At 39.1% G+C, this 13436-nt stretch overlaps 1 protein-coding gene across 4 annotated transcripts in view; it reads right to left on the reverse strand.

Moving 5' to 3' along the window:
* Positions 1 to 4181: 4181 nt before the first annotated feature.
* The window catches only part of DROSHA (drosha ribonuclease III), a 119080-nt gene continuing 109825 nt past the window's right edge, over positions 4182 to 13436 (reverse strand). For all 4 annotated transcript variants that reach the window (XM_041749468.1, XM_041749469.1, XM_041749467.1 and 1 more), the window contains 6 exons: positions 13233 to 13374; positions 11602 to 11684; positions 11407 to 11510; positions 9232 to 9324; positions 8366 to 8412; positions 4182 to 4983 (listed from right to left, as the gene is read on the reverse strand). In XM_041749468.1, the coding sequence (XP_041605402.1) occupies positions 4853 to 4983; positions 8366 to 8412; positions 9232 to 9324; positions 11407 to 11510; positions 11602 to 11684; positions 13233 to 13374 (600 nt within the window). In that variant the 3' untranslated portion in view covers positions 4182 to 4852. The remainder of the gene's footprint in view (positions 4984 to 8365; positions 8413 to 9231; positions 9325 to 11406; positions 11511 to 11601; positions 11685 to 13232; positions 13375 to 13436) is intronic.

Raw genomic sequence — 13436 nt, forward strand, 5'->3', positions numbered from 1 at the left:
TAACAGATAAGCCCCCAAATCTCAGTGGCTTAACACACAGCTGTTTGCTTCTCCCTTACGTAGACTCCAGGCAGGAGCCCCCTCTCAAGAGAGGGAGGGCAAGTGGTGTGATAGAGGTGAAGACTCTGTTCCATGCAGCCATGCACATTCTCACTGAAGGTGGCTTTCAAAGTCACCCTCCCTGGATACTGACCCCTAGTTAGTAAACTGGAGTCAGAAGACAAGTGCCTCGTTCCCACCCCTCTTGACATTTGAGGGGTGGGAACTAACCACTCAGCCTCACTTCAGGGCAGAGAGGCTGGAATACGGCGCCCAGTTGGGCAGGGACTTCCTGACAACAACTCTACAAGAACAAAAATCCTTTGTGGCCAGTTAAGCACCTCTTCCACAGGTCATTCTCGTAAGTGTTCTGACATTTATACAAATGAAATACTATGCCCAATGATGCTTCTTTCATCCCTTATAAAATAGAAGTCACAAGGGTCTAGTGAAGAATTCGGGGCTAGTGGCTACAGGGAACTTGTCTGCAGGCTTTAGTAAATACCTTGTTGCTCTCAGTTCAGGACATCTCATGAAACCCGAGGAATTCACGAAGGGCCTTCTTCACTTTGTAGAAGGTCGCTGTAGAGAAATGTCACAAGAACTTTCCAAAGCTTAAGATGATAGAAGTAATTCTGAAACAGCCCACTGGTTTAAGAAAATCTCATCTAGAGATGAAATAGTTCGGGTGAGTGTTGAGCTCCTTCTCTGGTAGACATTTCTCTCATGTGTGAAGCCTAAGGTTTCAAAGTGATTCGTCACTGGAATGGTGTCCTGTCTCCAACTTGGGAAAACCAGTGTTCTCCTTTGTAGGTGTACAAATGCCGCCGAAGGTGCTAAGTGCACTTCTAATCTGTACTCCAGCTCAAATACACTGGGCTACAAAACCTTGTGTCCAACTGCTTATTCAACATCTCCAGAGACCGACCTCAGGCCCCCTCAACAGCCAACAAAGCTCACCATCTTTCTACTTCTGCTTCTCCACGATTGTAGTTTAGCCTGGTGTCCATTCACTTCATTTCTCCCACCTCAGGGGGGTACTCAGCCTGGGGCGATTTTGCTTCCTGGAGATAGGTGGCAATGTCTGGAGACAGGTTCACCTGTCACAACCAGGGGGAAGGGATGCTAGTGGGATCTAATGGGTAGAGACCAAGAATGTAACTAAGTACCTTACAATGCACAGGACAGTCCCTCCCGCCCCCAATAAAGAATTATCTAGCTCATAATGTGCCAACAGTGTTAGGAGAGAGATATTTTGCCCTACTCCATGTCCTGTAGGGTCTATCACCTCTGTATCTTTCAAAACTCTTCTGTCTCAGCACCCCAATTCCCAATGCCTTGTTACAGTCCTTTATCCTATCTCCCGTGAAATACAAGAGGATCCACATCCATTTTCTTTTTTCTTTCTTAAAGATTTTATTTATTTATTTGAGAGAGTGACAGAGCAAGCATGAACAAGGTGGTGGGGGGATGGGCAGAGGGAGAGGGAGAAGCAGACTCCCCTCTGAGCAGGGAGCTGATGCGGGGCTTGATCCAGCCACTCAGGTCAAAGGACCCTGGGATCATGACCTGGGCCAAAGGCAGATGCTTAACCACCTGAGCCACCCAGGCGCCTCTACCCATTTTCTTTCCACCCAATCCTGTTGGTCCTTTGAAAGCACATGTCTTCCCCCCATCTTGCAACCTTTCTCATATTTAAGGTTTAGTTAACTCCCCAAAATTAACTTATGTGAACCTTCCTGTGTGGTCTACTCTCCCTCCTCCCCCTCCAGTCTCAGTTGAAGACCGTTGGCTATAGACACACCACCACGTGTTTCCCAAACCAGACCCAAGTGACTTACTTTTTTTTTTTTTTTAAAGATTTTATTTATTCATGAGAGACACAGAGAGAGGCAGAGACAGAGGCAGAGGGAGGAGGCGCAGGCTCCATGCAAGGAGCCCGACGTAGGACTCAAATCTCAGGACTCTGGGATCACGCCCTGAGCCAAAGGCAGAAGCTCAACCACTGAACCACCCAGGCATCCCTGACCCAAGTGACTTATGAGTAGTAACCTTCATATTCAGCCTCTATGAGCAGTAACAGCACAGTTGAAGTAACTAAGAATGTGCACTCTCACTGGCCCTTCTTGTGATCAGAACTAGAAAGTAAGGAGGCTGGGCTGGGCTGGATAGGAGGCAGGGTGGACATGGTGGTCACAGTGGCCTGTTACATTGAGTTGGTCTATGTGCCTGGGTACAGTCTGGCTGCTGACCTCCTTGTTTCCTATAGAGCCCCTGGAGCTACCCCGCCCTGATGGAGTGTTTGGTATGTTTCACTGTGAGGGACTCTAGTGTCTTACAGACTTCACTTCAGGTTTCAAGAGCTATTAATATGGAGAAAGAAAATGAAAAAGGCTACGATACTACAGAAAGAAAAAGTCAAAGCCCAATAAAAAGTCCCAAGCAGCATGCTGGCTTTGGCATTATTTTGATGCATATGGAAGACTAGTGGAAGTGCTTGTTTAAAAAAAGTTCAGGGGCTCCTGAGTGGTCAGTCAACTGGGTGTCCGACTCTTGATTTCGGCTCAGACCATGGTCTCAAGGTCCTGAGATTAAGCCCCACATCAGGCTCTGGGCTCAGCACAGAATCTACTTTTCCCTCTTACTCTGCTCCTCCCTCCAACTTGTGGCTCTGCTCTCTGCAATAAATAAATAAAAGCTTTTTTTAAAAAGTTCAAATATTTTCCCTGGTAACATTTGCAAGGCCACTGATGAAAACAGTGGCCTTCCCTTCCAGTTTTGCTATTTGTAGGGAGGAGCAGCAGCAGGACCTTTTCTTACAGGTACAATCTTACATTTTAGGATTAACAAAATAAGAAGCCCTAGAGGTCTTCTCTCACTTCTCTAATATATATGTGTACATGTGTGCAGGATTATTTATGACGGAACAAACTGCTTACAACCTATACATCTTTCATTAGTCAACAAATTATAGTGCATCCGTAACTGGTATTTAAGATATGCATTAATATGCAGCCATCAATGTAAATGTGGATTCAACAGAGAGAGATCCATGATGTAGTAGCTAATAAAAAAGAAAAGGATATGGAAACCACAGGTATGGTATCTAATTGTTAACGCACACTTGAGTGCATGTGTGTACGTGTGTCTATACACAGAAGGTCTGACAATATACAAAAGCTCTAGAGGATGGAATTGTGGGTGATTTACTTTTCTGCCTATGCTTTCGACTTTCTCCACAAGATTTCCAAAGTAGCAGTTGTTTCTTTCTCCTCCTAATAAAAGTAATATATTCTCCAAATTTTCCATCTTGTATAGGTAACATTTAATAGTCCTATAAATAAGAAACCTTCCAAATACCTGAAAGGCTCATTCCCTCTCCTGCTTCAGATCTTAACTCAAATGATACCTTTTCAGGGGGATCTCTTGAACCACCTGACTAAAACTGCACCCATCCCACCCCCTTGCTCTGTTTTTGGCCATCATCTACACCATCAAGTGCCACATGTTTTACTTCCTTGTCTATTGTATGCATTCCTCTACTAGCACATTACCTTCCTGAGGGCAGGGAATTTTATTTTGTTCACTGCTATAGCTCCAGAGCCTAGAATGATGCATGATACACAGACGGTACTCACCACATATTTATTAAAATAATGAATAAAAACACATTTGTTTTAAAAGAGAAGTTTTGCCCCCACCCTTTTAAAAATATTTTTATTTTATTAATGAGAGACACACAGAGAGAGGCAGAGACATAGGCAGAGGGAGAAGCAGGTTCCCTGCAGGGAGCCTGATGCAGGACTCGATCCCAGGACCCTGGGATCATGACCTGTGCCGAAGGCAGATGCTCAACCATTGAGCACCCAGGTGCCCCAAACTTTGCCTTTATTAATAAGAAACAAATGATACTCAGTTTAAAATAACATTTTTAAAAAATGTCATGTCTTTCAATGTAATGTTAGCCCTTTATTGCAGGGACCACTTCAAGTTGATGAAAGCTATAAAGACTCCTCATCCTGCTCCGGCCCACTCCCAACCTCACCACTGCCCCCCCCCCCCCCCCCACATAAAATCAAACACAACTTCAGGAGGTTCTGAGACTTCCTTTAAGTCTGTTTATGAACTTCTTAAAGCATCCACTGACCCCAGGATTAGAGTATCTGATTTAAAGTGTTGTGTGGCTTGGAATCATGATTTCTCCTCCTATTCTAATGATTCAAAGAATATATTTGATTCAAATATGTCCTTCCCCACTCGCATTAGCCAGTTAAAACATTAAAGGGATCCCTTCTACAAAAGATTCAACGCTTAGTGAGAGTAAGTTCAGTGTCTGCAGTTGAGAAGACGTTAAACATCCAGATGAAAGCTGAAAAATCTAGTTAATAATCCAGACTTCCAAAAGCATAGATATTAATAGAGTGTAGCCCAAATATCTGGTGAGGTGAATTTTTCACTTGTCAGCTGAAGTCTTATGTCACAATCTCAGATAGAGAGAGTAAAACAGGATCTATTCCACGTAGAAGATGCTTTTTGAATTTTATTGTTGAAAGAACAAAATAAAAGGGAATATGCACATCCACCAAAGTGAGGTTTTCCATTAAAGAGAAGAGAAACCATATACTTTGTAATAAAGACCATCCAGCTCAAAATAACATATTAGATCGGTAAAACAACAATAGCGAGTTGACCTTGTGTTTTATTTCGACGAGCACACTTCATTCATCGTCTGCAGGAAAACTAGGCTAGATCTCGATGGGCAACAGTCACAGTTATTAAGCAAGTAAATACACCACCATTTCCGTGCCCTCCTTTATTTCTTTATGTCTTCAGTCTCATCTGGCTCTTTCTCTTGATGCTCTCTTTCCCACCTCATTTCTTTTAACTCTTGTCTGTACTTCCGTTCAATGAACCGCTTCTGATGGGCCATCTGGGGAAAGTTATCTGACACGAGGAAATACATTTTATACTCAATAAAGGGTAGCCTCTGGTGCAAAGAACGATGCAAACTAAACACACACACATTCACGAGAAACACAGAGCTGTATATTCTAAGGCAGGGGGCAGACAACTACTCGGTGTCTTCCCTTGGTCTTTTGTCATTCAGAAACCCACTGGCCGTCTGCACCAGTACCCCTACGCTATAGTGCAACATCTGACATGGATTTGAGTATAAAAGGCACCAAAACATATAGCAGTGTTAAAACACAGATGTGCTGTTTCCAAGTGGTTTCAGGCAGGTTTGAACAAGGTTCTCCTAGTAAGAAGTGATTGTCAGGGAGAGATTACAGAATGTAGCCAAATGGGCCTATGTATTTTTGCAAAGCTCAAACCAAAAGCTCCCAATGATATTATCACACCAGTTACCAAGAATTAAATTTTCTGAGAAAAGAGGAAAAAGATCTGAAGGACAGAGGCATTAAGTTATTATTTCTGATCATTCTGTTTTTAAAGTTTACCATAAGATTCCCCAATGCTATGTCAGCAACAACAATGCAGGTAGAGCATTTTTTATTTGGTTAAAGGAAACATGTCACTCAACGGTACGGTTTAAGCTCCATTTAGTCTGATATTTGACCCTGTGCAAGATACAGCGGAAATCCTGGTTAAGGTCTAAAAATGTTACAATTCAGTTGTCATTTGAGGTATATAGCAAGTACATTGGAGGAGTAAGAAATTGAGGATGGAACAAGAAAAAAAGTCATTTTATACACTTAGTCAACAAACACACACTTCAACAACAAACGTCAAAAAGGGATGCATACAAAAAAAAAAAAAAAAAGGATGCATATAAACATGAATGAGAAGAGCCACACAAGTTACCTGTAACACAGAGGGAAAATGACACTCTTCTCTCTAACTGGGTAAGGGGTTGTTATATACAGGAGTTCCTACTTCATATTTTAAATATGAAGATTCAGAGATGTGAGAGAGATGGCATGTTTGAGGAAGAGCAAGTTTGGCTTTTGTCTGGGTTGATGAATAACAAAAGGGATTTAAATATACGCAAAATCCTAAATTATTCTCTCCCTTTTTATATAGTGTCCCATCCTCACCCCAAGGGGGGAGGAAGGGACAGGAGCAGGGTGCTAGGAAAAGTATCTGAGAGGCAGGCAGTCAATCAGTAAAGACTCTGAATATCCGAGTCACTGACTGATTTTAAACAAAAGAGATACATAATGACACCTGTATTTTAAAAATAAAACAGGAACCTAATCCTATTCCCTAAATGATATCAAGTTGACCCTATGTATTGTATAAAACACAGGTTTCAAGTACTATAAGTGCTTTTTGAAAAAACAAATCGAATACAAAAAAGTCAGCTGTAAAGCCAGTTACTACAAAATGAACCCGACTTCCTTGGTAAATTCTATTCTAGAACCTAGTTTGCATTAAAAAAATCCCACCGCTCAGTTCAACCATTGATAAACTTTTAGAATGTATCCTTAGTTTCCTAAGAGTTATGGTACACACATACATACATAGTGTAAATGTGCATGTATTATATAGACAAATGAATATTTAATCACTCCCCCATGCACCCTTACTTTGAGAGAGAATGGCATACATACATTTTCATGGGTATATTTTTTTAAAAAAACTTATTCTAGAATAAGTATTTCTCTGTATCAGCACTCTAATGATAACAAAGTATAACAACACTTGGATAAAAGCAGGAATTGGTCAACTACTGCCCATAGGCCGAATACAGTCCACCACCTGTTTTTGTAAATGCAGTTTTATTGGAACACGGACACATCTGCTCATCTGCATACTATTCATTCCTGCCCACTACAGTAGCAGAGTTGAGTAATTGTGACAGAGACTGTATGGCCTGCAAAGCTTAAAATATTTTTTATCTGGTTCTTTACAAAAAATGTTTGCCAACCCCTGCAATATAGCATAGTTTATTTAAGCATTTCCCTATTGTTAAACATGCAGTTTGATTGACTTAATTATTTTTTGGCTGTTATAAATCAAATTGTCACTATTGTCATGGCATGTGAACTGGAGCTCGTAACTCCAGTCATTTCCTTAAGTTTGATTCCTAGAAATGAAGTCTCCAGATCAAAAGGTATGGACTTCTTTAATGACTAGATACAGACGGTTAAACTGCTTTCTGGGAGTTAAATGACTCACTCCTACCAATATGCATGTGGAGGTCAGTCTCTGAACACACCATCTCTCCAGTACTGTTTTATCGTTAAAAGCGAATGAAAAAAACCTCCAAAGAGAACCTTTGGCAATTTTATAGGTCAAAAATGGAATCTCACTTTTATTTCAATATATGATTGTGCATTTGTATATAATGAATGAAAAAATTCCCCAACAGAGTTAACTTAAAACTTTCAGTGAAGATTCCATAGACACTGGAACCTGGAAATACAAGCTACCGCCAACTTGTCCTCCCTCCCCCGACCCTAGGAAGCTACTGTCTGCAGATTTCCACTTGACTCCTAGCCCTCTCTTTCTTTTCCTGGAATCTCCCACAGTGAGAATCCTGGGCCTCTTGACTTTAGCTTCCCGTGCTTTGCTCTGTCCCACATTTAGCTGGTACTTGGAGCATAATGGAATTGCACTGTCCTGTTTTGCACAGACTGTGCAGTATAGCACAGTAGACCTCAGAAGAAAAATTCTTTGCATTTAAGCCTTCAATTTACAAAAGACTATACAGTTCCCTACATGGTCAATGACATCACTGAAGTATCCTCCACTCAGCCATCCCATTCCTGGGAATCTATCCCATAGAACCAAAAGGACTATTTAGACATTTACTGTCAACAGTGATTTAAAAAAAAAACCAGAAAGAGTATCCATCAAAACTAAAAGAGCTGACTAGAATATGGCAAATCCATTGCATGAAATACTATGTAGCCATTAAGAAAGAATGAATTAGGGACACCTGTGATATATTATTGAGCAAGAACAAAAAGATGCAGAAAAGTGTGTAAATATCTCATTCTCATAAAACAATGGCCAAAAACTAAAAAGAAAAAAAAAAAAACCTTCACTTGTATAAAATTTTAGAAGTATAGGGAAATATATCGAAAAAGATACACTGGGCTGTTCATATGGGCGATCTGGGCTGAGTGGGACTCCACACAAGAAAGGAAAATGAAAATCAAAAAGCATTCAGGAATACTTTTCAGAAAAATTATCAGCCCATTTTATACATATCTTACATTCTACTACATTCTATGTGGAGAGTAATTATGAAGAAAAAAAATCACATTTTATCAGTACTTACCATTTTTATATTTCCCCATTTTCTTTCTATAAAACATGTATTATGAACATATAATTATAGAAAAAGGGAGAGGCTTACATTTTTCAAGTGCATCCATTGCTGCTCCCATTTCTGCTTGCTGAATACTATCAAATAAAATAAAGGTAAAGTGCAGTTTAAAGATTTTTTTCAAAAACACAAGGTATGGCCACACATTATTCAGGTTTTCATGTCTGATGCATAAAATTTTATCTGATTACTTCTGTCACATACTGAATCACACAGGTTAGGAATATACACAAAGGCATGCAGAAACATCATTTATTTGCACAAAGCCTATTTAGGTTATTTGTTCCACATTTTTAATACTGTATTAAAATGCCTTCCATTTACATTAGGTCTGAAGTATTTTAAGTTTGAACTTCCTTAACATAAGTTTAAAAAAGAGAAGAGTTAAAAAAAAATGTAGACAGACTTCCAATCACTTCTCAGTTTAAGATATAAATTAGAGGGTTCAGAGAAAGACGATAATATACATAATTCTTTTTACCTGAGAGAAGATGTTAGGTAGCATTTCCAACAAAGCTCAAGTGAGTAGCAGTGAGAAATCAAATGTTTAATGGCTGTGTCATGCACGACGTATCTATAAAATGCTTGCAGCAACACTGGGTACCCTATTGGGTAACTGACACTGGACAGATCTTACCTTTACAACACCAGGTAATGAGGCCCTCTCAAGGTAGCCAAGCTCCTTATGCAATGACACTCTCACTGTCCAAGGCCAAGCTCATGTTTGGGGCTGGGCTTGGTGGGGACATTAATCCTTGGGATTCGCTTTATTACCCTTGAACATTCTATACTCTGAGTTTAAAATGACAGACTGCAAAGTTTGGAAGTACCCAGTAGGGACTTTTCAGACACACAGGATGTTCATTTGAAGAAATTAAAAGGATCTTCTCTCATACCTTGGTCCTTTCCCACAGCCTATTCTTTCTCCCTTAAAGTACACTGCCACAGTGTAGGTTCTAGCATGGGAGGGTCCTACCGTCTGCAGCGTTCTGAAAGAAAAAAAAGGAACATTAATTATGGTAAGGTATTATTTCATTGTTATTGCTAATATATAACTCTAAGAAAACGTGTACTTATCACTTAGAGAAAGGCAAAAATAACATGAAAATTAAAGGAGTAAGTTTATTTGCTATGCTGACAAATCTATAGAGAGCTTTTAAAGTAGGAAATTTTCAAAATTCTACACTGGATTTTTATACTTTTTTTTCCCCAAAGCATTATAAATAGCACCTGAAGGCTACCAGTGAAGTGTAAAATGCCTTAAACAATTTCAAAGCGTGTATATTCCAAGTATCCTAAAACTAACAAACTTTTCAGCAGTGAAAAGTTAACCATCTTACTCTGTTAATTGTTCTTCAATGCTAATCACAACTAAAAATGATAAATATCTGGGCAATGCATCTCAAGCCACATCTGAATGGTTTCATCCCTTATGAGTTCTCTACAATGCCTAGTATCTTATCTAAAAGATCGGAAAATGTATTTAATTTCTGAAACATCTGAGATCACTTCAAAGGTAGGCTATAATGCCGAGTACACAACACAACTGCCAAAAAAACAAAACTCCAGGTACTCTGGATTTTAATGACATGGAGCAGATTTCTAATGCAGTAAAACTGATAACTTTATGGAAAAGGGAAATTAAAAGTAGCCAACAAAGATAATGGAACGAACATGGTAATCTTGAAAAAAATATGTAAAACATCCCTGTCATCTTGATAGAAAAGAACAAGCTCATCGTGTACTTGCATTTGGGGGATTTATGAGAAGGGAGCAGAGTCATTTCCTTTGTGTTGATACACTCCGTGGGATGAAAGCACATGGATACCTTCTTTAAGGTAGCACTTATGACAGTAATCACGCCTGTGCTATGAGAAGTTTATCATCCTCATTTTATTTATTGAACCTTAATTATCACTTTGATGAGGAAATACTTTGAGCCTTTCATGTAATACAGTTTGGATATTCATTATGCTTATTAGGTACATATTAAAGTGCTATTTCTAAACATTTGGGGATTTTTCCCAATAAGTAAAGGAAACATTGTTTAGCAGTGACAGTTTCTTGGGACAATTTATAGTAGCTTGCTGTGGGGTGACTCAAACTTCACTTGGCCTCAGTTCTTGTAGCGAAAAAGCCTATAACGTGTTGTGACTATTAAATAAACACATAAAAAAGGATTTAAAATTCGCAACTGCCACTCTAGTGTTTTTCCTTTTGAAGTTTGAGAAAGTCCACAGAGAGGGGCTTTTATTCCATATGGAACATTTGCACAAATGTGTGCACTTGCAACCATGTGTGTGCACAGACAAGGAGTAAACCTGCATTCAAACTAGATTTTTAAACATCCTTAAAAACACATACCCAGAAAATACCTCAGGAGGCAATCCACCTATTTTGATAATCCTTTCCTTTTGTAATTCCTCTTTGAAAACACCTTCTGAGTCAACAAAGGAGAGTCTCAGGATAATTACTCTACCACCCAGTAAAATATCCTGTTTGCATCAAAACTGGTATTATGTGTGTAGTGACCTGCATTCTTTTTGAATAACTTCTGGCTACCACTCAGAGGATAATGATTTGTCACTAAAGATATTCAAAAGTACACAGCAGTTTCTGATACACATTCTATAGAAGAAAAACTCCAAATATTTGAGTAACAGAGTGGCAGTGAAGAACCGCCCTGCTTCCTACAGTGGCTGCCTGAGAGAGTGCGCCATAGCTGTCAGACAACAGGGACAGAGGCCAACAGGCTTCAAAGTGGAATGGAGAGAGACACCCAAATACTGTTAAAACAAGCACAACCTTCTGATCTAGATGCAAAGCCCAGCAGAGGTTACGAGAAATAAAACAAACATAAAAAGCACAGATAATCAAAGGTGACCCACTTACTTAGAACGAAAAGACTGAGATGCCCAAAGAGATTTCGAGTTGGGCCCAAAGTCGGTGTCAAGGAGTCCCAATCCAAGCCCCTCCATCATGATTACCCCAGTGGTTTGTTTTTCCTCCAGACCCCTGGATCATCGGCTCTGAACTCACTGGATCCAATGCCCGTGAGAGCGAGTACTTACTTGTACAGAGGAATGTCTGGCTCCTTTCCTTCTGTCCTGAGTGTCAAGCAACACTGCTGAAGCTGGGATTTGGGGTCATTCCAATCCTGATTCAAAATAAACTCCTGGAGCAAGTTCCCAAGAAGTATTTAGTAATGGGTTCTGGAATCACTGAGCATAAAGTAGATAACCAATTTAAATTTTATATGAGCTTACTTTTAATCGTGGAAAGAAGCAAACATTCATGAAAGTATGAACATATTCTAAATCCTTATCAATGTACAGCGCTGCAATAAATGCTGAAAAAGAGAACATTTAAAAATAAAACCACAATGCACTGCCATCTCGCAGAAAGAGTAAGAGACCAGACTTTTAAGAAATGTAATGAGGTTTGTAATTCCCAGGCCCTCTTTATTTTTTAGAATTATCGTATCCTCTTTCTTCAAACAAGTATTTCCCTTTATCACTAATATCAGAAGCAACAGCATAGATGTGTGATTAAAAATGCAAAAATCAAAGAGTACAAAGACCAAATTACATTTGGCTAAAGGCTAAATAAATAGTTAAATGACACACAAAATACTCTCATACAGCAGGGAGAAAATGATTTCTGGGAATACAACCATGTTAACAACAAATCAAAAGAAAACCTAAAGATCAGATACGACACCAGAATGAGCACATTCTTGGGGCCTGCCATTCTCAACACCAATCTTGAGAAGGTTAGCCATTGACAAGGGGCTATGTTACATTTCATGAACAGATATGGGACAATTTATAGAGTCTCAGGACTATGAGAGACTATAGAGTCCCTGCCCACACAGAGAAAACCTTAATACTGAGCTTAGTGACAACATAACAATATATCAAATTTGCATTAATAAATAAATGGTGACCCCAGAGAGGACTTGATTAAAAGATACTTTAACCAAGGAAACAAATGGTGAGTTTTTAAAAGGTATAAAAACAGCTTTCACTGAGCTTAAAACAAAAAACAAAAACCCCAAAAACCCTGCCAGTGAAACAGATTATTCAACGTTTTTGTAATTTTAAGTTACTTTTCTTTAACTGAAAAAGAGGTTCTTTTAAGTTTCTTAGTCAGACTACCTTTGCACTTTGTAAATGAGCTGGTTTTGCACGGTAGACTTTAATACTTTTTTTTTTTTTTTTTAAGACTTTAATACTTGTAATATAATTCCAATAGTCAAAAATACCATATTTTTTTTTTAAAGTTCCAAGCCCCAGTGAATGGCCCACTCGTTTTAAACCAGTATCAGAAACAATAAAATTATGTGTATAATCCTTTAGTTAGCCATAATAGGATTATTTATAATGCTTCCAGACCATATCAGAAGTTGCCAAAAAAAGAAAAAAAAAAAAGAAGTTGCCAAAGATGACAACTATGTCCACAGAGTTTTGAGCTCATTCAAAACAACAGATAATAGTTTTAGTATTAAAGGAATAAATTAGCCTTCTTTCTTCTATGCCCCTGTATAAAGGCTGCTGGGTGGCAAAAAAAAAAAAAAGCTATGAGTCACTTTTACCAATCTCCACACTCTGCTACCATTTCCCATAAAGGATGTGACTGCTGAGCATTAGGATGGAAGGGTACAGAGGCAGGGATGGAGGGCTGATACCACTGAATACAGACTGAACATAAAACTCATTATTTACATGTCTTATTTCCAAATTATTCTACTAATAAACTTTGGAAAAAGCATGAATAAAAATTAAACAGAAAAGGTTTCTTTACTTAGAACACAATAATAATAATGAGAAGTAAAATAAATGTGGGTACATTTGATTTAAATTCTGAGTCTACAGGTTAAGAGAAACTTAAGACTCACATTCCAAAAGGTCTGCCAAGGTCTTGGTCCTAAGGGCCACAGGTCTCTTGGTCTTGTCGTTGGTGATGGCATATTCTTGCATGCCCAGCTCCTCTGCTACCTTGGCCTGAGTTCTGTTATTCACCAAAGAGCTTCGCAGCAACTGACCAAGAGTAATTAAGGGATGTTTAGAAACCATTTCAATGTGGTCTCTCTCCTCCTTCA

Source organism: Vulpes lagopus, chromosome 3 (genome assembly GCF_018345385.1).
Source record: "Vulpes lagopus strain Blue_001 chromosome 3, ASM1834538v1, whole genome shotgun sequence".
Lineage (NCBI taxonomy): Eukaryota > Metazoa > Chordata > Mammalia > Carnivora > Canidae > Vulpes > Vulpes lagopus.